This window comes from Callospermophilus lateralis, chromosome 5, assembly GCF_048772815.1.
Source record: "Callospermophilus lateralis isolate mCalLat2 chromosome 5, mCalLat2.hap1, whole genome shotgun sequence".
NCBI lineage: Eukaryota > Metazoa > Chordata > Mammalia > Rodentia > Sciuridae > Callospermophilus > Callospermophilus lateralis.
In genome coordinates, this window is record NC_135309.1 from 40,901,141 (window position 1) to 40,928,919 (window position 27,779).

General features: G+C 38.0%; 1 protein-coding gene across 1 annotated transcript; it reads right to left on the minus strand.

Annotated features, from left to right (window-relative positions):
* Positions 1-860: 860 nt before the first annotated feature.
* LOC143399692 (uncharacterized) lies at positions 861-16,053 on the minus strand. Its single transcript, XM_076856561.1, has 5 exons — positions 15,916-16,053; positions 14,624-14,704; positions 4,898-5,024; positions 4,315-4,410; positions 861-2,634 (listed from the first exon to the last, which is right to left on the minus strand). The coding sequence occupies exons 2-5, from the start codon at positions 14,648-14,650 to the stop codon at positions 1,262-1,264; spliced, it is 1,623 nt and encodes a 540-aa protein (XP_076712676.1). The 5' UTR covers positions 14,651-14,704; positions 15,916-16,053; the 3' UTR covers positions 861-1,261.
* Positions 16,054-27,779: the final 11,726 nt, after the last annotated feature.

Here is a 27,779-nt window from a genome sequence, read left to right on the forward strand (position 1 = left end):
TCAAGAGGGCATTCAAATTGATCTAGATCATCAAGCTGTGTGTAACTATACAATGCATTGTTAGACAAAAACATTGTTTTCAAAACATAACCACTGTTAAGTGACACATGTGTATCTAATTTTACTTTGACTGTACATGTGTATACACACATATACATATAACTTGCTTATGGGACAAAAAGAACTTTGGCATTTCCACATGAAAAGTTAAATTTAAAGAATTTCTTTTTATCTTTAATAACTTTTTATTAATAGGAAAGCTACCTATGTCGACTTGCCATTTTCATTTGTTTTGTTTATGGTACCAGGGACTGAACTCAGGAGAACTTAGCCGAGCCACATCCCCATCCCAGCACTTTTTTTTTTTTAAATATTTTTTAGTGGTAGATGGACACAATACCTTTGTTTATTTAGTTATGTGGTGCTGGGGATTGAACCCAGTGCCTCACGTGTGCTAAGCAAGTGCTCTACCACTGAGTCACAACCCAGCCCTACCCATTTCAGCACTCTTTATTTTCATTATATACATATATATATATATATATATATATATATAAATTGTTTATGGGCCTTTTACTTAATTTATTTATAAATAAATAATTTGGTGCTGAGAATTGAGTCCAATGCCTCACACATGCTAGGCAAGCGGCTAGGCACGCGTTCTACCACAGAGCACAACCCCAGTCCTTTATTTTCATTTTAAGACAGGATCTCACTAAGTTGCTTAGGGTCTTGTTAAATTGCTGAGGCTGGCTTTGAACTTGTGATCCTTCTGCCTCATGCTCCCAAGTCCTTAGGATTATAGGTATGTGCCACTATCCGCTACTTGAACCTGACATTTTTAGAAGTGAGACCCCATGCTTATTCACATTAACTCAATGACTATTTTTTAAAGGAAATTCACAAACTAAAGCTTACTCTTAGAGATTACGATCTAATGACAGAGAAAGAAAACTTATTCAACTACTATTTATGCTTTTTTTTTAAAAGTGAGGACATTTATAATTTTTCTACAAATTTTAAAAAATGAAAAGTTTTTGGAAACCTTAGAATCCACTGGTTCTTATAAAATGAAAAGTCAGTGCTCTTCATATTTTCACTGGTCCATTTACCATGACGTAGTGTAACTAGCTTTTTTCCTATAAAAGTAAAAAGATTAAATCTATTAGGTCCCCTTGTTTACTATTCTCCTGATTATTGTCCAGTGAAAAGTCCTGGATTATGAAAAGAGATGAATTAAAGTTCATACGCTTCTCTCATCTCAAGTATCTCTGGTACTGAGTAAGGGAGGAGCCATAGATAAAAGGTTTTCCATATTCCATTTAAAGAGTCTTTCTTTATTGTGGACTTTTTTGTGTCTACAGAGGTTTGATCTGTAACTGTAGGCTTTCCCACATTCCATACACTTATAGAGTTTCTCTCCAGTGTGGATTCTCTCATGTTCAGTAAGGAATGAATACTGGCTGAATGCCTTTCCACACTGATTACACTGGTAGGGTTTCTCTCCAGTGTGGATTCTCTGGTGTCTATAAAGATTGGATTTGCAACCAAAGGCTTTCCCACATTCTTCACATGTATAAAGTTTTTCCCCAGTATGAATTTTCCGATGTTCATTAAAGGATGAATATTGGTTGAAGGTCTTCCCACACTCGTTACACTGATGGGGTTTCTGTCCAGTATGAATTCGTCGATGTTCAATAAGGGTGGAGATGCGTGTGAAGGTTCTCCCACATTCTAAACATTGACACAGTTGTTCTCCAGTATGGAGTCTCTGATGTTCAGCTAGGGAGGCAAACTGGCTGTAACCTTTCCCACACTCACTGCATTTATATGGTTTCTCACCTGTATGAATTCTTTGATGTCTATGCAATTTGGCTCTACAGTTGAAGGCCTTCTCACATTCACTGCATTTATAGAGTTTCTCTCCAGTATGAATTCTCTGGTGCACAGTGAGGGTTGAACACTGGCTAAAGGCTTTACCACATTCCCTACATCTGTAGGGTTTCTCTCCAGTGTGCACCCTCAGATGTTTGATCAGAGTTGAACTGCTGCTAAAAGCTTTCTCACATTCATTACATTTGTAAGGCTTCTCTCCAGTGTGGATTCTCTGATGGGTAAGAAGGGAAGACCTGTGGCTGAAGGCTTTCCCACACTCATTACACTTGTAGGGTTTTTCCCCAGTATGAATTCTCTGGTGTTCAAGAAGATGAAGACTCTGGGTGAAGCTCTTCCCACATTCGTTACAGACATGAGGTTTTGCTCCTGGGTAGATTTGGAAGCATCTCATTATATCAAAATTTTGTGTAAAATCTTTCCCAAAAGTGTAATACATATTGGGTATCCTTTCTATGGGAATACTCTGTTGTGAAACAATAATTTTGTTTATAAATGAGCCTTTCTCTAGTTCAAGACTTGTAGGGTTTCCACCTCCACTGGTTTTTTGGGGGGAGGCTGCCATTTGCCTAAGAGGTTTCTCCTGTACTATGCTCCTCTCAGATTTCACGGTTTCTCCAAAGTTGATGTCCCGGGGACCATACTTAGTGGATTTTTTCTTTATTATTCCATGAGTCGTTGCTTCAATAAAAACGTCCTGTGAAGCAGGCAATTCTTCTATCTCAGGCAAAGTCTTGAAATCTAAAATAAATCAGAAGATTAATGCTTCTTCTGCTGGAAAGGACAGAGGGATAATAAAATTGGCAACAACGCATATAAGAGATTTGATGCCATCTGATCTCAAATGTGGACTTAATCTGGACAGAAATCAGGATGATATAATGGAAAAAGATGGAAAGAGGTTAAGGGGTGATATGGAAGAATATAAGAGATAAATTAACACTGAAAATGAAGAGACTGTGCCCTGGGAGAAGTAAAATTAGATACATAAGAACTGGCTGATCAGAAGGTATGAGGAAACAGAACAATGTCAGGTGAATCGCTCAAGTCCAATACTAAGAGATTTTCAGTTTCTCATCATTTTCCACTCTGCACATACCAGGGAATGAAACAGGTAACTTGTTTTCACTTTTTCCTTTCTACCCAAATGTCACTTTCCTTATATTTTTTCCCATGCTCTCTCTGAACCCTACATTTCATAATTTAAAAATATTTAGATTGTTTTTCTTAAATTTTGTGATTTTTATAGCATAGACTCATAGGAAAGTGATTATAATTTCACAGCAAAGTCTGTGAAAGGGAAAATAGTCTTTCTTAAAAAAAGACTATCAGGCCAAGTGCAGTGGTGCATGCCTGTAATCCTAGTGGCTCAGGAGGCTGAGGTGGGAGGAACTCGAGTTCAGAGCCAGCAACTTAAGTAAGGCCCTGAACAACTCAGCAAGAACCTGTCTCTAAATAAAATATGAAAATGGGCTGGGGTGGAATGTGATAGTCATCATTATACAAAGTACATGTATGAAGACTTGAATTGGGTGTCAACATACCTTATATACAAACACAGATATGAAAAATTGTGGTATATATGTGTATTAAGAATTGTAATGCAAAAAAATACAGGTATAATCGAATAAATTGACGTGAATATACTTTATATACAGAGGTACAAAAAATTGTGCTCTATATGTGTAATAAGGATTGTAATGCATTCAACTGTTGTCATGTATTTAAAAAAATAATAAAATCAATTTTTAAAAAATGGGCTGGGGAGGTGGCTTAGTGGTTAAGTGCCCCTGAGTTCAATCCCTGGTACCAAAAAAATAAAAGAACACTCAGATTTTAAAAATCACAATAGTCCTGAAGCATGACTGTGTTGAGAATATTTGATCTAAGTTTGAGATGTTAATTATAAAGAAAAATATGGAGTAAATCAGCCATGTGAAACAATTTATCCCTTGTGATTGGAGGAAGAACAACTTTTTCCTACTACCCTTAAATCCCTTTCCTCTTTCTATTTTATCACTGAGAAAAAGAAACATACTCTTTTCTTCTAATAAGCTGCAACCAGAAGACTATAATTTACTCGTAGGAATCGTGGAAATAATGAAAATCTGTAAGATAAATGAAATCAATTTGTCTTGAAGCTCGGTTTTATGTGAAAAGATTTACTTTGAGCTGGATTGATTTGGAATTAAAATCTGTTTTTTTTTCCACTCAATCCATGATTTGATAGATAGGATTAGATAACTGCGATTAGGTAACTGTATGTATTTAAGTGAACTATGTAGCTTAAATTAAATGCAACTGGCCCTGAACACCTCAACAGGGCCCAGTATTTCCAAGAAAGTCACCAGACAACTACCTCTTCATGACCCGCTAATCTATAAAGACTCCCTTGTGCCCATTTCCCAGTATCTCACTCACCTGGACATGTGTCTGGAGGAGCTTCTCTTTCTACCATGCAGGGATCTTCTCCTTGTTGCAACTGGCAAATCACCTTAGGTGTTGAAAATGGAATTCCTGCTTATGTGGAAGGAAATGGAGTTTGAATAAATAGCATAAATAGCAGCCTCAAATAGAACTCACATCCCACTTATCTGAGCCAAAAAGGCAGAGAAGGCAACTGCAGGAGGTGGAATGAGGAGCACAAACACTTATAAGGAGACTGGAGCTTTCAGGTGGTGGATGATAAAGCAGGGTTTACTTCAGAAATAACATAGGGCCCTGGCAAGGAATGCCTCTATGGCAGGGTGTTCTTATGTTTTCAACATCTAAATGTCCTGTATGTTTTGGGGATTTACTCACTGGTCTACTGCATGGAAGAATATTGATTGGGAGTAGTGTGTGAGAAGAGAATAGCATGAAGATCATCACAACACAAATATTCACTTTCATTTCTACAGGATACAACTTTTCCCAAGGTGGAAACCTGTAGACACTGAATTGCAAAAAAGGGAACTCCAAGGTGATTTCTTGCACATTCTTCATTATAGGCAAAAATCCTTACCGAGAGAGACCAGGCTGCTGTAATTCTCCAGCATCACCTCCCGATACAAGGTTCTCTGGGCAGAGTCCAGATGCAACCATTCATCCTGGCTGAAGAGCACAGCCACATCCCTGAATGTCACAGACTCCTGGAATGGGAAACCCATTTATACTCACTCAGGACCAATCTTCCTCTATGAAAACTTGATAAGATGGTTACACTGTGATGAATAGCAAGTAACTCTTAAAATGGCTTGGGATTCTAAATATTTCAAATTGGCTACTTAATTTCTTTTAAATACCTAAGGAAAATAATCAGGATACATCTAGAGAGAAGCTGGAAAACTAGAGAAAATACCACTAGCTGAACATAAATAAATATAAAAGAATTTATAAGTCACAAAACAAATTTTAAAAATATAATTATTTAAGAATTGGAAATGTAGCTCAGTGGTGGAGCACTTCCCCAATATGTGTGAGGCCCTGCATTCAATCCCCAGCACCAAAAAACAAAAATAAAAAAGTTAATATTAACTGAATATTAGGGACTAAAATAAGAACTGTGTATGTATTACCTATGTTCAATCTCATAAAAAATCCTATGGGGAAGATACTACAATTAAATTATTTTTCAAATGAAGAAACATGTTTAGAAAAACTAAGTTAATTTCACATATGATGACATATATTTGTAATCCCAGCTACTTGGGAGCCTGAGGCAGGAGGATCTCAAGTTTGAGACCAGCCTAGGCCACTTAGTGAGACCCTGTATTAAAATGGAAAAGTCTGGTTGTGTAGCTCAGTGATAGATTGTCCTTGGGTTCAATACCCAGTGCTGGGGGAAATAAAAAAAAAAGAAAGAAAGAAGAAAAGAAAAGAAAGAAAGAAAAAAGAAGAAGAAGAAGAAACAAGAAGAGGAGAAGGGGTGGGGGCAGGGGAAGAAGGGAAGAAAGAAGAGAAGAAAAATAAGTACCTTTTCAAGGTAAAGTTGTTAGAAAATGTTGGAGCTAGAGTTTGAAGTCAGGTAGCAGACCCCTGGACTATCTTGTCTAAATGGGTTTCCATTCGCTATGAAAATCAAAGGAATCACAGGACCTGCATGACTAATTGGTTTCTTAGAACGGAACCCCAGTTAAAGCCCCCCAAAATACAATAAGGCATGAGCTGGGCAGATGGCAACTCTTTTATGAAAGTGCTAAAAGAACAAAACTTCCTATGTTTTTGGTAGGTATTTTGCTGAGAATCCAACAAAATGTAAAGGGTACATTTTAACTTTGCATTTCTACTTCTGGGATTCTACTACCAAAATTTTTTTTAAATAATAATAATTGCGTAACTGTATAGGGATATTTGTTCACAGATGCTTACTGCAATGTGATTTGTAAGTCAATGGTTGCATAGGCCGAATACTGAACTTTTACATGTTACATTTATGACAAAAGTGACTTTGAAAATCTGTTTACATTAAGGAGCTGGAGATGAGGGAATGGAATAGCAAATTATAGTACATGTATTCCATGAAATGTTATGTAGTCATTAAATGGAATGAGGTAACTTGGCATGTCTGCCATCAGAATATGAATAATTATTCTAGATTACTGCCCAGGTAGAGCAGAAGTGATCACAATAGTTCTCTTATAATAAGGAACCACTAGGAGTAAGTCACAAGAAGGTGATGTGAGGACGAGCAGAGATTGATGTGACATACACTGAAGATGGATTAAAGGGCCACAAGCCAAGGACTGAGGGCAACCTCAAGATGATAAAAAGGACAAGGGAACAGATTTTCCCTTTGGAGTCTTTAGAAAGAACTAGCCCTGCTGACAGCATGATCTTAAGCCAGTGAAAGTGATTTCAGACTTCTGACTTGTAGAATAAGAGAATAAATTTATCTTGTTTTAAGCCACTGAATATGCAGTAAATTGTTAATGGCAGCAATAGAAAACTGAAACAATGGTGAAAAACTGTTAACAACCCATATATCTACCAATCAGGGAATGGATAAGCAAATTATAGTACATATATTCCATGAAATGTTATGTAGTCATTAAAAAGAATGAGGTAACTTAGCATGTCTGCCATCCGAAAATGAACTTAATATATTATTAATTCATATGAAAGAGCAAGTGACAAAACAATCTCTATTTGTTGAAATAGTGTATACACACACACACACACACACACACACATAATGGTGCACACAAAATTGTTCAGAAGAATACAAGTTGTCACCCTGATTATTTTCTGATATTTGTGGAGAGGGCTGCAAAATAATCTTTTCCTTATTTCTTATTTCTTTACACCATTAGGTTTATATTACTTCCAGTATGTATGTATTTCCTTTCTTTTAAATTAATTAATTTTGTGATACTAGGGAATCAAACCTACAGCCTCATGTATGCTAAAAATGCACTCTACCATTGAGTTTCACCTCAAAGCTTAAATTCTTTTTGCGAGGTAGGAGATACTGGGGATTAAATGCAGGGATGCTTTACCATTGACCCACATCCCCAGCCCTTTCTATTTTGTATTTTGAGACAGGGTCTTGGTAACTTGTTGAGGCTGGCCTCAAACTTGTGATCTTTTTCCTCAGCCTCCTGAGTACAGGCATGCCTGGTTATCCTTGAATTCTTTTAGATTCCATTTTAATTTATATATGGACTTTTCAGTTATGCCTCTTTGCATTTTTAGTGGCTCCTCTGATAATAACAACATATATTCTTCATCATTCCTAGACTATTTAGAGCAAATAGATTGTTTCACACAGAATGCAAGAACCCAGCAAATATATAGGACACAACAATCCCTTTTACGGTTGCTATAAAGGTTTTTCCAGTTCAGAGTTGACAAGACTCACTAGACCTCACAGAGCATACTCATGAAAGGCTTTTATTTAAAAGCAAAGGATACATGCAGTACAGGAAAAGAAAGAGTGTGCAAGGAACCCCTGGGAGACCAGGAGACATTCCACTGTGATTTCTCTTATTTGCACACACTGACTTTATGCTGGACTCTCTGGATCTGCAGAAGGAACTCTCAGCAGGGGCATTTTATGCAATCAAATAAATCTTGTGTCAAACCATTTAGGTCAGTTTGCAAACTATTAGTAAAGAGGCTACTGGAGGTTGCCTGTACTATTGCATCAACATATATGTACATTTTAAATTCTAACAGATGGGGCAGATTGTGCTTTCTCAAGATGACCAATTAATTTTCTACTCACATATTCTGTAAGCACCCAGTGGAATTCAGTGGAAGTGATGCTGTGTGATTTCTAAAGAGGTAGTAAAATACACCTTCCACCTGGCTCATGTGGAGCCTGTGCACTATATTGCATGGCCAAGACACATGGAGTTATTGTACATAGATGCTCCATCCAACAGCCCCAGCCCCAGCCTGAGCTAAGACATGTGAGCAACTGAGACTTTGGATGATTCTAGCCTCCAGAATTAAAGTCTTTTGGATCCCAGATTTTGTATAGTGAATATAAGATGTTTCTGCATTCCTGACCTAGAGAAACTCTGAGAAGTTATAAATGATGATTGCTGTTTTATATCCCTAAGTTTCTTACTGATAAATCATGCATATTCTTTCGTGTTAAAAATACAACTTGATCGTTTAAAATTACGGAAATTAGAATACCAGAAGAAGAAACAGAGAATGGAACAAAAGAAATATCTGAAGTAAAAACAGTTGTGAGTTTTCCCAAGTTAGTGACAGACACCAAAGCACAAATCCAGGAAATTCAGAGAATTCCAAATAGAATATATACCAAAAAATCTACACCTGGGCATATCACATTCAAACTGCAGAAAAACAAACAAGGAGAAAATCTTGAAATAAGACAGAGGGAAAAAATATCTTACCTGAAAAGGTAAAAAGATAAGATTTTCAGTGAATTTTCTCACTAGAAACTAGACAAGAAAGCAACATAAAATATTTAAAGTATGGAAAAAAAGTAGAAATCTACAATTCTACTTTCTTGAGGAAATCATCCTTTACAAGAGATGAGAAGACTCAAATAAACAAAAACTGAGGGAATTCATTGCCAGCAGACCTACCTTGCAAGAAATAGCAAAATAAGTTCATCAGAGAGAAAAATAATAATATAGGTTAGAAACTTGAATATACACAAAGAAAGGAGGAGAGAAGAGTAAATGAAGATAAATTAAAATCCTTTTAAAAGTTGTTTATTATTGTGGTGCTGAGGATTGGATCCAGGACCTTATACATGCTAGACAAACTCTACCACTGACCTATATCCACAGCCCTAAAATATTTCTTTTTATTTTTCTTATTCTTAATTTAACTAAGAGATAACTGTTTGCTTAAACCAATAATACCAGTAATGGGTGTTTATAGCATAGGGATGAGTGAAATGAATGACAGCAATGTCATAAGGAATGGATGGACACAATGGAGAAAACTGCTAAGTGGTACCCGTACTACCATGAAGCAACAGAATTTTCCTCAAAGGGGGACTTAGACTAGTTGAAAATTTATATTGCAAACATCAAGGCATCTGATAGGAAAGTTTTTTAAGGAAGCATAATCGTTGTGTACTGACAGAGGGAGATCTGTCACCATACTGATATAAATACATGGTTGAATAAGTAAATAAATAAATGGGAAGAATGGCAATCCTCCCTGCAGGTTTCCAAATAATTTACATAGATTAAGTGTGGGTGGAATACAGTGATTTCCTTCCAAAGATTATGGTATGGGATGGTGGGAAAAGAGAGTAATGCATTAGGAAAACCTGACAAATGTTACCTCAGCCATATGTTTAAGGTCAACATTTACAGTGATGTCATGTTATTAATATGCATTTTCGATATAATTTGATGAATGACACCTTACCTCTGTGGTCTTCCTTTCAAAAACCCACAGCCCCAGTTTAATGATGAGAAAAACTTTAGACAAATCACAATAAAGGGAAATTCTACAAAATACCTAAACACTACTTCTCAAAACTGTAATGGTCATCAAATACGAGAAAAGTCTGAGAAACTAAAAGCTCAGAGGGCCTAAGGAGACACGACAACTAAATGTAATCTGCTATCCTGGATGGAATCCTGAAACAGAAAATAAATATTGGGTAAAAACTATAGAAATGTAAATAAAGTGTGAGCTGTAGCTAATAATGAGGTAACTGTGTTGGCTCATTAATTGTACAAATGTAGCATACTAATGTAACACATTAGAAATATGGAAAACTGGGTGCAAGGTATATATATATATATAAAACTAGGCTATTATCTTAGTAATATTTGCCTAAATCTAAAACAGCTCTAAAAAAATAAAGATTCTAGGAAAAATAGTGAAAATACCAATAAAAGGTATCAATTTACTACAAAAAGATGTCATTTATATTACTAATAAGCAATCAGCACCAAGTTTCATGTGTTTTTCCCCAGATGATAAATTATATTACATTGAAATAAGAGCTATTTATAAAATCTGTGAAGATTCTACTTTCCCCAAAAAATTATGCTTGCTTGCTATTTAATTTTTCTAACAGAAAAATACTAATTTGTCCCACAGTATGCTGAATGAGGATAGAACTTGACATTGGATATTACCATTGAATTATCTCAAACAGGGTAACAACACCTGTAATTGGGTCATCATGGGTTCCCAGCACACCTAATTGAAAGAATTAGATACTGAATTCACTGTCCACAAAAACTCTTCTACATCTTTCCTTAGCTAAAATGAAATAAGTTTCTCCAGCTTGGAGCTGTGGAAAAGCTCAGATAGTGAAGAGTCTCACCTTTGAGCAGAAGGTATTCCAGGCTATAGCTGGTATTGCTTTGCATGGCATTTTTGGTCTTTATATCTTTGTTTCCTTAAATATCCATCTCTTTGAAATTAAGGAGTCAAAGTTATGAATACCCTAGTAAAGAGAGATGTACCGGGGCTGAGGTTGTGGCCCAGTGGTAGAGCACTTGCTTCACATGCATGAGGCACTGGGTTAATTCCCCAGCACCACATAAAAATAAATTAAATAAAGATAGTGTATCCATCTACAAATAAAAATATATTTTAAAAAAAGAGATGTACCAATTTTGGCTGGTCCTAAAATAATGCATAGGCTGTTGCTGATGCCAATAATAGTAACAGCTAGTATTTTTGGAAATCCAATATGTACTATGTACTGTTCTCAACATTTTACTTGTATTTTCTCAGAGTATAACATTAACAGTAAAAAACTGTCTTGTCTGCAACATCCCTAGTAATTAGAGAAATGTAAATCAAAACTACTCTAAGATTTCACCTCACTCCAGTCAGAATGGCAGTTATCAAGAGTACAAGCCACAATATGTGTTGGTAAGGATGTGGGGAAAAATGCACACACATACACTGCTGGTGGGAATGCAAATTAGTGCAACCAATCTGGAAAGCAGTATGGAGATTCCTTAGAAAACTTAGAATGGAACCACCATTTGACCCAACTATCCCACCTCTCGGTCTACACCCTAAATACTTAAAAACAGCATACTATCGTAACACAGCCACTTCAATGTTTATAGCAGCACAATTCACAATTGCTGAAGCAACCTAGATGCCCTTCAATAGATGAATGGATAAAGAATCTGTGGAACACATACACAACAGAATATTACTCAGCATTAAAAGAGAATAAAATTATGGCATTTGCAGGTAAATAGATGGTGTTGGATAACATCATGCTAAGCAAAATAAGCCAATCTCAAAAAAACAAAGGCCAAATATTTTCTCTGATAAGTGGATTCTAATTCATATGGGGAGGTCTGCATTGGGATAAGTGAAGGAACTTTGGATGGGGCGAATGGGAGGGGACAAAGAGTTAGAAAAGACAGTGAAATGAGATGGACATCATTACCCTAGGTACATGTATGATTGCACAAATGGTGTGACTATTTCATGCACAACAAGAGAAGTGAAAAATTCTGCTCCATTTGTGTACAATGAATTGAAGAGCTTTCTACTGTCATGTATAACTGATTAGAACTAATAAATAAATAAATAGAAAAAAATTATCTGGATTCAAAAACCAGATGTGTGACCTTAAGCAAGTGACTTGCATCTCTGTGCCTCAGTTTCCTCATCTGTAAAATGCAGATATTAGTAGTCCTCTTGTAAGGACTAAGGAAATCAATACATAAAAAGAATAAATTTTAAAAATTTCTTACCAGTGCATTATAATTATGCATAATAATGGGATTTATGTCATATTTGTGCAAGCACAAAACAGTTTGTTCTATCTCCTTTCCAAGTATCTTCCCTTTCCCTCCCCTGATCCACTTACTCAACTCTATTGATCTCCCTTCTATTATATCAGATATTCTAATATTCTAACAGCCCAATTCGGTAGATTTCATTCCCCAGTACTTCCCGTGGCCTTTCTTCCTCCCTAACTCTCAATCCCTTTCCTCTATTCTATTGTTCTCCCTTCTATTTTCATGAGATTCTCCCCAACACACTTTTTCTTTCTTCTCCCTAGCTTCTGCGTATGAGAGAAAACACTCAACTCTTGACTTTCTGAGTCTGCCTTATGTCACTTAGCATGATGTTCTCCAATTCCATCCATTTACCAGTGAATGAAATTTCATTCTTTATGGCTGAGTAAAACTCTACTGTGTATATATATTTTCTTTATCTAAAAATAAATATTTTTTTGTATGTAGTAACAACATAATACTTGGCATGTAGTAATTATGTTTTAGCATTGTTATTAGATTAGTTCTAAGAGGTATGTATATTACTAAACCCACTTAAATTGAGAAAATGAGGTATAAAGAGATAAAATCAGGGCTGGGGTTGTGGCTCAGCAGTAGAGTGCTTGTCTATCATGTGCAACACGCTGGATTTGATCCTCAGAACAATATAAAAATAAATAAAAAAAAACAAAGGTACTGTGTCCAACTACAACTAAAAAATAAAAATAAAATAATAATAATAAAAAAAGAGATAAAATCACTTGCCCAAGGTCATATGCCTACCTTGGATATGAGCCCACAAAGTCAAGGTTCAAAGACCTTGTTTCTGGGCTGGAGATGTGGCTCAAGCGGTAGCGCGCTCGCCTGGCATGCGCCGGGCACTGGGTTCGATACTCAGCACCACATAAAAATAAAATAAAGATGTTGTGTCCACTGAAAACTAAAAAATAAATATTAAAAAATTCTCACGCTTTCTCTCTCTCTCTCTCTCTCTCTTAAAAAAAAAAAAAAAAAAGTCCTTGTTTCTAACCCATGGACTATCACTACTTTTTGGAAAAGCAGCCAGTGAGAAACAGAGCCTCTGGGATATGGCAGAATAGAAAATTCACAGAAGAGAGACAAACAGGAAAGAGACTGATGTTGGAAGAAAGAATGGGAATTTCATATGGAAATATTTTATAAGGATTTGGGAATGACAGATTGAAACTTTAGGACAAGCCTCAGGTCAGAAATTTGGGTGAGATCCTCAGAAAGGTAATGATAAAAGTAATGACACTGGATCTCAAAAAGGAAAAGAGATTTATTAACAAAAAAAAGGATGTGTAATAGAACTGCTCGGTGTGATAGAAACGCTCTATGTCTTGTTATCACTGAGTTAAATAGATGTGTGCGTTTGTGAAACACCATGGAGTAATTCACTTAAAATGAGTGTCTTGTATGTAAATAGACCTTAATAAATTTAATTTTTATTTAAAAAAAAAAAGAAAAGGAAATTAAAAAATCAGAGAATCTGGCTGGGGTTGTGGCTCAGTGGTAGAGTGCTCGCCTAGCACATTCAAGGCCCTGGATTCAATCCTTAGCACCACATATAAATAAATAAATAAATAAATAAATAAATAAATAAATAAATAAATAAATAAAATGTATTGTATCCAACTACAACTAAAAAATAAATGTTTTAAAAAATCAGAGAATCAGGGGCTGGGGTTGTGGCTCAATGGTAGAGTGCTTGCCTAGCACCTGTGAGGGCACTGGGTTCGATCCTTAGCACCATATAAAATAAAGATATTGTACCCACCTAAAAATTAAAAAACAAATATTAAAAAAATAAATAAAAAATAAAAATAATAAAAAATCAGATGAAGAGATAGAGGCATCTACTAGACAGTTAATAGGGATAATGGCCAGTTCAACATCATGACTGCACTAGGCATAGGGAAGGCTTAGCCCTCTGTCCTCCCTAGTGCCAGCCTCAAAACCTAAGCCAGGCTGAACTTCTGGGATATGCCTGTTCTTCTCTAACCACCAACAGCAGTCCTGGCCTTCAGGAACAACTCCAAATGATTCCACTTTTAGGATATTTCCCCTAAATCTTCTTGGACATTTAGTTCAGTACAATGAACTCCTTGAAGATGGAAATAAAATCTTCCCTCTTTGTATTCCCATTGTGATGCTGAGGATACTGTACATAGTCAGCGTTCAATAAATGTTCATGGAGAGTCTTTTGATCTTTTCAGTCCTTGCCTCAAGTGCAAAGCCAAAGACTATTACCCTGTACTAAGCTCCTACTGTAATAGGAAGCATATATTCAGCATTGACTCAAATTTTGGTCATGAAGTGAGTTTGGGTAATTAGGAGTGTTTTGGCGACAAAGAAGCACATTCCTCAGCAGCCCCTCAATAAACCCAGGATCTTAGGAAAAACTTTCAAGGTTCTGGATTCCTTTTTAATGGGTATAAAAGTACCTGGAAAAAATATGTAAATATGCTCACATCTCTGAAGCCAGAAGGCAATTCCTAGAAAAGATAAACTTCATTTACTGTCACCTGAGCAGGCAGCAAGTCCGTAGCCATCCCTTCCTTCTTAATTTTCTTGCCAAAGGAGAACAGAGTGCTGACAAGGTAGGTCTGGAAAGGAAAAAGGTACCATGAAAAACTCTGGTGTCAAGATGTGGCTTAAAGAGAGGGAGTTACAACTGTCTATAACCTCCATCAGGTCCCAACAAAGCCACATATATTATATAAACCAAAAAAGAAGAACGTTGACCTAGCCAATTTGCCAAACTTCACCCCCGATCTAAGCTATCAGCTTCCTCTAAGCAAATTGTGACTCATATTAAAGGGCCTTTCAGAGTTTAAAACTGTATACTCTAATAGTCACAATGAACTTGAATTTCCCAGGGATAGCACTTTCAAACATAGCTAGCTGATCCTAGGCCTGTCTGCTCTGTCTTGCCCTTTCTTTCCTGTGGAAATCACAACAAAGGTGCTTTCCCTGAGTGAGCCTCTATAGAGTGCTATGTTCTCAAGAACTGTGAGTATAATAAACTTTCCCAACCTCTCTCTCTTGATGTGTGCAAGGAAAAAAATAAACAATACAGTGTAACAACCACTTACATCAGGTATTATAAGTAATCTACAGATAATAATACCAGAGGATGCCCATAGGTTATATATAAATACTATATCATTTTATAGAAAGGTCTTGAACATCCAAGGATTTGGGTATCCTAGATGGTTGGTGAGGTCTTGGGACCAATCCCAAGGAGATGCAGAGTACTGTATTCCTACCACATTCTATGGATGTGAGGAAGACTGGGAACTACGGATTCGGGACATGCCCAACAAAACAAAACAAAGAAACAAACAAACAAAAAAGAAGGGAGTCCTAGTCCTAGTACAAGGTTTAATTTCAGCAATTATCTGTCCACTCTGAGCCCAGGATCTTTATCTATTAAATGGGAACAGTTATAAGGCAAACCAACCAGCCTATGACTTGGCATCAGATGAGTACATTTATTTCTAGTGCCGGGCACATGGGCTTTCCCTGCAGATATTAGCTATTGTTGTTTTTATTATTTCTGCTTCGCTAAAGAAGCCACAAAAGACTGACAGGCACACGCCCACTGCCATCCCCGGCACACCCCTGCTCGCTTAGCAGGAACGCTTCCTCCCCGAGGGTCCCCCAGATGCCAGTGAGATGGGGCGCAGAACCAGGGCCCCCAGGTCGCCAGCCGACCGGCGCCTCCGGACCTACGGGCCGCGCGGCCCCGCGCAGCTCAGGGCCTGTCCTCGACTCCCCGCAGGCCCTCTCATCCCCATACTGTGGCCCCACTCACACGGAGAGAAGCGCTGGCTCGTGCCACGGCTTGAAAGAGGCAACCGGGAGCGTCTCAGCTCCGGGCAGGCTGTCCTAGTAGACTCGGGATCCTAACACTCGCCAAGAGCCCCCCAAAAAGGCCGCGAGCAGTCCCCTCCGTCCCGCGAACCCCAGAAAAACTACGACTCCCGGCATTCCCCGAGCCCCCCGCCGACTACACTTCCCAGAGGAAGCCGCGGCAAGGCGACCTCCGGCCGATTAAAGTCTCTTCGCTCACGAAGTTCCCAGCGCAGTGGTCCATGCGAATCTGCAGCGCCAGGGAGGGAGCCTGGGGCAAATAGGATGGGTAGTCTCCTGCCCTTGCTGCCCTGGTCAGCCGCCAGTCTTGTTTTGTTAGGCAGCAACATGAAGCAACTAAACAAAACCCTAATTTAGATGTATTTAGGAGAATCAGTATGCTGTAGTTTCCACTACTAATCATGATTATTTTTAATGACCTTACGCATAAGATGGGCGTAGGTACAGTTGAAAAGCAATCGAATGCTCAGTAAACGCCTGGCTGAACTTCGCCAAGTTTTTGGAAGCTTTGTCCACAATGCTCCCCGTGCTATCTTTCTTGTTATCAGCGTTCCTTTGCTTAGTGTTATATTTACACCGTATGTATGTGTCCCTAAACCGTGTTTATATTGTTCTTCATATAAATGGAATCTGCTATATAAAGTTGGCCCTCCCTATCTGCGGGTTCACTCGTCGGTGGAGTTAACCAAAAAGAGTTTAAATCCAGAAAGTTCCAAAAAAGCAAGTTAAAATTTAGATTTTGTTTCACTGCAGGCTACTGTGCTGGATCCATGAATGAAGTGATGTGGAGGCACTGCATTAGATATAATACATAATGCAGAGATGATTTAAAGTACAGGGGAGGATGTGCATAGTTTATATGCTAGTACTGTGCCATTTTATATAAAGGACTTAAGCATCCATGACTTAGGATATCTTGGGCAGGGAGTCCTGAAATCACTGCCCCACAGTTAAAGAGGGATAACACTAGAATACAACAGCGAGTAAACCTGGCAAAACCTTTTTGCACACACGTGGCCTAAATTCTGCTGTGGAAGAGAGAAAAAAAGATAAGAATTATTATGTCTTGCTAATCAGAGAAAGAGAAATGGGAACTCAGAGGGGGAGGAGAGTTTGGGCAATTTAAAATAGTTAAGAAACATTTCATGAAGTAGGTGACATTTGAAGAAAGAACTGCAGAAGTCAAATATGCCCAGTGTCAGCTAGCAAAATAAAAAGCAGATTCAAATTTCCCCAAAATGGAAGCATGCCTGGCCTTTTCAAGGAACATAATGATACTATTAGCTGGGCATGGTGGCACAACCCCAGCTGCTTAGGAGGCTGAGGGAGAAGAATCACAAATCCATTACACCAGCCATGGCAACTTAGCAAGAAGCCCCTGTCTTAAAATAAAAAAGGGATGGAGGCTGCTTTTGCTAAAAGCAGTGACTTCAATTAGGCCTGCATGCCCAATGGGTAACTGAAAGGATGAAATTTCATCTTAAAACTTTTAGAGTCAGGTCACTGCTCAGCTCTTCACATAGGCATGTTAATCATTTAAGGAGTATTCATCTAAAAATGAGGAATACAATGTTAATTAAACCTGAATTTACCTAACCTATCTTGTCCCCGCTCAAGACTGAGGGATTTGCAAATGCAGCACTACCTGCTTTTATAATATCCTGTTTCAGACCCCCAGAGTGGCACCTAGAAGTCTTCAGTCTTTGTCCCACACCTTCCAGGAAGTCATCCCCATGACACTGCCCACTAAGCAGGTGCAATCATTTCATGGGATCTCACCCTTCCAGGATCAGAGATCTGATAAACATTCTGAGCAGCAAGTAGAATTGCCCCTTAAGAGATAAAGACTTCTCTGAAGCTCCATCACAGAACCAGACTAAAATAATGATCAATCAGACCACAGTTGACCCAGATTGCTTAACTGGGTATACCTCTTGCCCAATTCTTAACTCTGTTTAAACCTGACCCTCCTGCCAGCACCCTTAAGACATTGCTGAATGCTGGCTCTCAAACTTCGTATTCCCAATATGAACATATTGATTAGTTTACTTTCCTGCCTTTCACCATTACTTTTTCTGCTTGTTTTGGGGGGCAAATGGCCAGATGTTGTTTATTGGAATCCCCAAAGTCAGGCCTCTGGCTAGAATTTGGGTAACATGATCAATGGAGAAAGACTCTCTGCTCGAGAGACCAAGCAAACTTTAGTTTGCTCCTCTCAATTCTGGTTTTGATTAGGCCTCAACTTTGGCTTCCATCCTGTCTTTGGCCTGACTACACCAGTCTTTGCAAACAACTCCCACTTGTCAAGGTTGGTTTTTTTGGTTCATTTTGTTTTGGGTACCAAGGATTGAACCTGGGGTGCTTAACCATTGAGCCACAACCTCATTTCTTTATTTTTCATTTTGAGAAAGGGTCTTACTGATTAGAGCCTAAATTGCTATGGTTGGCTTTGAACTTAAAATCCTCCTGCCTTATCCTCCTGAGCTGCTGGGATTACAGGTGTGTGCCTGTGACCAATTCATGTCAGTTTAACAGGAATCCCCCACCCTTGATATTTGGTAAGTTTCTCGTTCCTCACTTGATGTCTCCCTCATCCAGGGTGTTCAGGTATTAGGAACTATTTTATTCTTCCTCAAGATAGAGTTGGACCAAAAAGTTTTGCTTATTTATATTGACTACACCCTGATATTCCTATCCATCTTTACTCTGGCTGCCCTGAGCAGCCTCTTCCCAAAGAGGGAGTCTTTCTTGGACACCAAGCCATCTGAGAATCTGTGCTTCTCCCCAAGTCATTTCTTTGCCTTACACTTGAAAGTAAATCCCTGTCCTGAATTTTGAGTATAGGAGTTAACTAATCTCCAAAGATGGCCCCCAATAAGAACCATCTCTTTCAATACAGCAGAATCAATGCCATGTGATTCCCAAAACTGGCTTGTGAGATTTGCATCCTCTACCTAGGTCTCTTGGAATGCTTGTTCTTGGATCACTCCATCAGAAACCAACCACCCATCTGTGAGAAGCCCAAGCCCCAAGGATGAGCAACTGAGCTCTCAGCCAGCAGTCATCATCAACTGCCAGTCATCTTGGACATCCAGAACAGTTGAGCCTTCAGCCTCAGCTGTCATGAGAATAGAAATCAACTGAACAGTAAGAACTGCTCAGTTAAGCCCCCAAATATTAATATTGATATGTTTAGACAACAAATTTTGGGGTGACTTGTTAGAGATGGATAACCAGAATACTTTCTCAATCATTTCATGTTTTTAACAACTTTACCATATGTATGTATCACCTAATATAAACTTAATTTTGCAAAAAGTTTCATCATACTATGTATTGTTTCCTATAACTTTTTAAAAATTCAACGTTTTTGTCAAACCCATCCATATTTTTAGTTTCAGTTCACTCATTTTCACTATTCTGTGTTAATATTCAAAATTTACCCATTCTCCTATTAATGGACATTCAAACTACTTAAGATTATTTGCTATTATGATCACTGCTGCTCAGAGTATCTTTATCAATGTTTGATGCCCATGTACAAACATTATCTGGTATATTTGCTGTGGGTGTGTATACAGCTAGACTACTTGTTCCATTATTCTCTGTAAGTATGTATATATTCACACAGTGAAGCCTCTATGAAATGATATGCATGTTTCACATTACAAGATGTGGAGCTAACCTAGATGCTCTTCAGTGGATGGATAAAAAAAAAAGTGGCATAATACACAATGGAATTTTACTCAGCAATAAAGGAGAATAAAATCATGGCATTTGCAGGTAAATGGATGGCAATGGAGAAGATAATGCTAAGTGAAGTTAGCCAATCCCCAAAAAAACAAATGCTGAATGTTTTCTCTGATATAAGGAGGCTGACTCATAGTGGGAGGGGGGAGCATGGGAGGAATAGATGAATTCTAGATAGGGCAGAGGGATGGGAGGAAATGGGAGCGGGGCAGGGGATTAGCAAGGATGGTGGAATGTGATGGACATCATTACTCGAAAGTAGATGTATGAAGACACAAATTGGTGTCAACATAGTTTATATACAACCAGATATGAAAAACTGTGCTGCATATATGTAATAAGAATTGTAATGCATTCTGCTCATTTATTTTTTAAAAAAAATCAATAAAAAGGGAAATACATAATAAAAAATGATATCAATGATCATACATTCCCTCCAGTACAGGATGAATTCTAGTTATTCTACATATATCCCAAACTTCTGTACTGTTACACATCTTAATTTTTTCTCATTTGTAATTGTTATAGTACATCAATGGTAAATTTTAAACCTCTAATAAAGTTACTATCATTTCATGATTTTGGAAATTGGTGTTTTCTCTTCTGTAGTCATGTATCCACATCACTTTTCCTATTAAATGTTAATTTGTAAAAATTATTTGAACTTTTTTGGATTATAATAGTCCACTGAGCATACTGCTGAAAGATATGTTTTGTGTCATGACTTTTCATTCCTTTTTTGGTGTATTTTGGCAAGCAATTCTTTGATGTGAGCAAATATATCAAAAACTTCACACAGCTCATTTGTTTTAGGAACTCCTTCCCTGCCTCAAGGCCATCTAGTTATTTCTTACATGTTCTTATGAAAGTTATAATTTTGCCTTTTGTACAACGGTTATGTGAAGGGTAGGTCCAAGTTGTTGTTTGTTTTTTCTGTGGGAACCATTTCTATGTCCTATAGCATTACTGAACAGTTCATTCTTTCTCCTATTCCTTCAGTTATAAATGTTTTTAATGTTTTAACATTTCTGCAGGTTTTCAGTAAATAAACCAAAATTCATCATGATGCTATTAACCAATTAAATCCTATGTTCTCAAGTCTGTGAACATAATAAATATTCGAGTATTATTTCAGTTATCATAAGTGGTACATTAATTGCTTGATATAAGTTTTTATAATTGTTCTGTATCTGGAATGATGGGACAAAATGGGTTTAGGTACTTTTGGGTTACTTTTGCCAAGCTTTTGTTTAGCATTTTTTTACATCTCTTCATGGATAACAGCAACTTGCAATTTTCCTTTTTTGCATTTTCCTTGCCTAATTTTGGTTCTGGGTTATATTAGAATTATTGTGCTTACACATTATCTTTTCTGGAAGATTGTAAAACTTAATATTACTTAAAAGTTTAATCAATCTTGCTTGAAAAATAACAGGACCATATGTTATCTTTGTGGGATTTTAAATTCAGATTTAACTTCCTTGATGATTTTAAGTCTATTAATACTTGAGAAAGATATGTTTTCCTGGAAATTTTCCTACTTTAGGTAATTAGAAATAAAGGAATATTTGTGGGGTAAGAAGCACTTGCAGATGGAGCATTAAATGGCCTGGAAAATTGCTCCTTACATGAATGAAACAATGACACTCACTATTCCTAGGAGGCAAAAGCTGAATGTACTGATATCTACTCTGCTTGTTTTTCATTCCAAATATCACATTTTCAATTTTTTTTTTTAAGTTTGGAGAAACTTAAAAGAGATGAGGACTTGAAGGAATTTAGCACATTGGTTTGTGAAGTTTACTAATATGACTCATTTTTTATAAATGCTAAAATGGGCTAAATTGTCAATGTTTTAGAGGAAAAATATCTGAAACAAAAACTGAATGTTTGCCCAGTGGCCTTCAGAGTGTGGGGAGGGAGTGAGCTTTCTCTGATGGGAACAAAAGTGGAATATAAGATTGAGTCACCTGGTTCACTTTATCTCCTTGAGTTCCACATCGGTCCTGGGTTTTTCTGGTGATTGGAAACCAGAGAGCTCAAGGAAGCAGGCACAGCCTGGAAACTAAGAGTTGTTTTCCCTATGGCTACAATGTGATATAAGTTCTAACAACACTGACAAGTAAATTAAATTGCAAAAGCAGCAGTTGTCTGAATAACTTTTACTTCACAATACAGAAAAGGTAATCACATTCTGAGAAAAACAAGTGAAACACCATACACTTTGTGACTTAAAATAAAATGACTTTATATCTGAATCAGAGGGTGAAACAAGTAGTTGGAAAGAAAACTAAAAAAGAACGTACCTGCATAGATTACAGAGTAATTTTCCCCTTGGGTAAATGGCTTAGAAGAGTGGAGAAATGACCCAAAGTTTGAACAACAACCAAGTACATAATTTGTTTTCCAAATATGAAAAAACAAATTTTAGTGACAGTGAGGTAGCTCAGTTTACCTGTGTACATTTTTGTTCCCAAATATTCATTCTGGTACAACTGGCTTGTGTAATACTTAAATGCAGTTTCAAGAAGTAGATTGTTAGATTTGTCTGAAGTCTGGGCTTTATGGCTGTACTTTTACCTAAACCAGCAGGGTCCCAGTAATGCCTGCGAAAGCTGATGGCTGTTAAAACATCACTAGAAAGCAAATAAAAGAATATCAACCCTTCAATCTCACAGAGTCTATTTCAGTCGGTAACAACTTAAGAACATACAAAAAATCATTTTACAGAAGCTTTCCTAATATTCCCAAGGTTACCCTGCAACATGAAGTATCCAGGTGCTTGATGTCATCTAACTTCCGAAGTTTTACTCAAAATTAACGGCTCTTCGCTTTCTCCCCAGAATGAATGATATTCAATATGAAATGAACTTCATTTGGAAGACTTGCCACATGCATTTTATTTATGTTTTTTCTCAATTATGAGTCCTCTGATGATTAGTAAGAGATGAGCTCTGACTAAAAGCTTTCCCACATTCTTTGCATTTATAAGGCTTTTCTCCTGTGTGAATTCTCATATGTGTCATAAGGGATGAACTTTGTCTGAAAGCTTTCCCACACACTTTACAGTTAAATGGTTTCTCTCCAGTATGAATTCTCTGATGCTGAATTAGGGCTGAGCTTTGGTTGAACGCTTTTTCACAGTCATTACATTTATAAGGTTTCTCGCCAGTATGGATTTTTCGATGGGTATTAACAGCTGAGTGGGAACTAAAAGCTTTTCCACATTCCTTACAATGATATGGTTTCTCTCCAGTGTGGATTCTGTGATGGATATTAAGCCGTGAGATCCAGGAGAAGGCCTTGCCACACTCATTACACTTGTAGGGTTTTTCTCCAGTGTGAATCCTCTGATGTTGTATAAGTGCTGAGCTTTGGCTAAAGGCTTTCCCGCATTCTTTACATGCATATGGTTTCTCACCAGTGTGAATTCTCTGATGAATAATAAGGGCCGAATGGTAACTGAACACTTTCCCACACTCATTACAATGAAAGGGTTTCTCTCCAGTGTGAATTCGATGGTGTCTACTCAGCCGTGATATTGAAGTGAAGGCTTTCCCACACTGACTACATTCATAAGGTTTCTCTCCAGTATGAATTCTGTGATGCTGGATGAGAGATGAGCACTGACTAAATGCTCTCCCACATTCTGTACACTTATAGGGCTTTTCTCCAGTATGGATTCGCTGATGGTTATTAAGGGATGAACTACCTTTAAATGTTTTGCCACATTCCTTACATTTATAAGGTCTCTCTCCAGTGTGCATTCTTTGGTGCCCAATAAGAGAGGTGGTAAAACTGAAGGCTTTTCCACATTCACTACATATATAAGGTTTCTCTCCAGTATGAACTCTCAGGTGCTGTGTCAGGGATGAGCTTTGGCTGAAAGCTTTCCTACATTCCTTACATTTATAGAGCTTCTCTCCAGTATGGATCCTCTGGTGTTTGCTCAAGGAAGAACTGTGGAGAAAGATTTTCCCACAGATATTACATTTATAACATTTACGCACTGTGTTGGCTCCCAGTTGTTTAAAGAGAATTGAATACTGCTGTGAACGGGGTTTCCTTCCTCTGGGAACAACTCCAGGTTTTCTAGTAAGTGATGATTTTAAGCCAAGATTTTTCTCAAGTTCAAGGCCTTTAAAGCTTCTGTCTTTCACACAAGTTTTTTTGATGGTAAACAACACTTTTCTGAAAACTTTGTTCTTTTTGCCTTGTTGCTTCTCTAACTTGTCCTCATTCATGTAGACTTTTCCTAGTCTGAAATCATCGACTATGAGTTTTTCCATGACTTCCAGATTTTCTTCTTTGGAAACTGTGGTTTCAAACAAGTTCTCCCATCCTATAGTAAGCAAATAAAATAATCAAAAAAGTTTAGTCTCTCTTGCAGTAAGAATAAAGAAAAGTGACATCAAAATACAAAAGGATAGTTAATATAAATATAGCCTTGAAATCTTAGGAAAGGATGGGAATAAAGACTAGAGGAAAAAGCAGGATAATAGACATGTCTGGAAGAAATCTATAGGAAGGTGGCTTGAGGTACTCAGAGGGAAGCACCTTTAATGGGAGGAAGAACCTGGATTGATCTAGTACCAAAGCCCAGGTTATCAGGAACAGGGTATTTCTGAGTACGTCCTATATTATTATTGTACTTCATATCCCAGGTCAGCCACCAGGACATTCAGATAAATTTCAAGGGAAAAAGAAGTGAAGACACCACCTCCCCTAAGGAGCTCTGTGAAACACAGGGTGGGTTTCATTAGTGCCACTGTGGGAAGTGTCAGAGTGCAATAAATAATATTGCAACAGATATTAGCTTACTCAATCAGTAATTACTGAATGTGTGCCTGCATCATGTAAAGATCAAGGCTCTGGAAATTACAGGGAGCAGGTCAGATGGAGCCCACTCTCACAAGGCTTATACCTAGGAGTGGGATATTGACAATGACAAAGTAACCAACTCTAGGGCTGGAGATGTGGTTCAAGTGGTAGCGCACTCGCCTAGCATGCGTGAGGCACTGGGTTCAATTCTCAGCACCACATAAAAACAAAATAAAGATATTGTGTCCACCTAAAAATAAATATTAAAAAAAATAACCAACTCTAAAAGAAATACTAGGGACTGATGAGAACCATAAACAAACCAAAATAGTATTAACGTTGTAAAGAGTAAATACAGTGATATATTAAACTGGGCAATAAATGAAATTAAGATAAAATCTAAATGCAAGAGCAGGCCACACAAAAATGTAGGTATAAAGATGAATTCAGTCAGAAGGGACAGCTAACACAAAGGCCCTAAGGCAGGAATAAGTTTTCTGTGGTCAAAACAGAAGGAAGTTCAGTGTGTCTTAAGCAGAAGAAAAAGAAAAGTGTTAATGAGGAAAAGAGGCAGGCAGAGGCTATATCATATTGACTCTCTTAAGATATAGTACAGAATTTGAAATTTCTTCTAAACATCATTGGGGATAGAAGAGACATGGTATGTGTTCTTTGTTTAAAAAGAACCATTCTAGTTGTATGATGAATGGGCTGTAAGTGGAGTTAGGGTAAAGAGAACAAGGGCAGGTAGAGAGGAGGCACTCTGAAAGCTGCTATAGTCTTCCTGGATGGAAGGTGGCATTGGCAGGTAGTGGGAGAGATGGAAGGGACTGGGCACATTTGGGAATTTTGGAGGTAGAGCTGGCTTTTCAATCACAACACTTATACATTTATACTATAATTATTTACTCTTTGAGAAAAACTGGGACTAAAATTTCCATAAGGGAGATTGTTTAAGAAATTATCGACAATACAATAAGCCAGCAGGTAGCTTTTCTTATGAACAGATTATGTGGAAGAAGTGAAAGAGGTGACTCAAGGATGAGCTCCAGATTTTGGATTGGTAGTTCCATGGAAAATGGTATCAGTTCCGATACTGGGAAATAAAAGAAGAGTACGTTTTAATCCATCTTTTTGATTACTTAAGATACACTGCAAGCAATAAAACTATGGATTTAAAATAAAAGAATTGAGGGAACAGAAGACAGCAGAAATTAGCTAGACAGCAATTCCCAATCTCTTCACAACACAGAGAACAGACAGTGAAGGAAAAGCAGAATTGGGAGGTGGGTGACAAAATAAATGCTCTAAGACTCAACATTACAAATCCTGAGACCCGGAGAGACTTGAAGATCAGTTACTAGAGTAGAAAATAAGTGCAGAGTTCTCTAATCCTGAACCTGAACCAGGATAGGGAGAAGGGGGAGGGGCAATAGAGAGAGAAAGATGGAATGGAAAGCTCTTAAGCTCACCCATTTAAAATCATTTGAAAAGGCAGACCAAAGTTACCAAATTTTGTGAGAAGGCACAGCAGAGTCCCTGAAGCAGATCAAACAGCTTAAAACGAACTTGTGAAAAGAAAGTTGAACTGGGGACTGCAGTCATCTTGTGAAGCCCTTATTAGTCACCCCTTTAAATCAACATGACATCTTCCCATGTCCAGACAGCTGCAAATTAAATGAGAGGAAAGGTCTCTGCAGTGGGATCTCTTGAGAATTCAGCTAAAAAGAACTTCTGAGGAAATGCTCCTAGCCCCAAATCACTGAATACCACTCCCCCTCACTGCAAAGAAGGGGAGATGGTGGAGACATCCTATGAGGGGAAGTGCCATTAACTCAGCACTCTACTCAGCCTCTGTGACCCAGGCAAAGGTGAAAAGCACAGCTTCCATGGGACCCAGACAGTGATGGAGCAGCATTGCGGCTTTGGCCTCAGTAGAGAAAAGCAGATCCATCCAGAATGCACCAGCCCCAATCACTGACACTGGGGGGAGCCACTGAAGGAAGCCTAGGGACAGTCCCATTGATCATGGGCCAGACTGGAAGAAAGCTGCCTGAATATCCAGTGACAGAGAGATCTGGATCCCAAATGGTGCAGCCAGGGGCAGAAGGCTGCAAGGAGAAATTCCTGAATACCCCTGGAAACTTAAGTGGAAAGCACCTGCAAAAATAGCCAGATGGAGGTCAGTTAGAAAATTGCCTGATCCAAGGCAGCAACAAGTAAATGTTCCTAGTTTTACCTGGCTCTCAGCCCAACCCAAGGTTATAACTGGAGAGTGAAAGGGAATTGATGAGACACTGGCTGGACCTTACATCAGCGTCAACAGAGGGAAATGACACACATCGTTTACAACCTGGAGCAATAGAAACCAGAAATCAAGTGCCTGAGTCCCTTCACTATTGTACCTCAGAGACTAGTGTCAGCTGGGGGAATGCTTCTATACCACAGAATATTCATGGAAAATCTACAACCAAAGATCTTGCACTCACTAACAGCCACAAGGCTCTACATCACCATGAAAAGGATCCTGGACAGGGGAACAGGCACACAATGACCCACAGCAACCACAGGAATACTCCACAGCCTGCATCCTGAACTCCTGCACATAACAGAAATAACCAAGCCACAACAGAGTACCCTCGAGCAATCAGCTGCAGGTCCCTGAGCTAACAAACCATAACCACCTGGTTGGAGGTCCATAGCAACTAGGGAAGTTGTTCCTGTGCCCCAGCAACTCTGGAAGGATTCACAGTCCAAGAACGATGGACATCTACTAAATATCCAAACGCAATGAAATCCAAACCAAGATTCAAAAAAAATTTTCTTCACCTTGGCACGGCTTACTATAAATAACTTCAGTGTTGACTTTGGTCATATAAATCACTCTTTGAGTTGATCAATAGTTGTTACTCTAATTGTACCTTCAAACCATTTGAATGTATTTCATCTAATGGTTTAAAGCATCAATTGGAATCAGGCTTTCTCTCTTTGTTTTCCTAGCTCTGATTTATACCTGCTCCTCTTACTCACTACTTACATTATCAGCTACTACCTCAAATACCCACCATCCATCCATTTCTCCTTTCTACATTGTGGTGTATTTTATTATTTTCTATTTTTTCCTATTTCTCTCTTCCTTTCTTTTTCCCTTCTCCTTTTGGCCCAACTTTCTTCTTTCCCCTATTTTAGCACTTGTTTAAGGTTATTCAATTTTACTAAATTTAATAACTAATT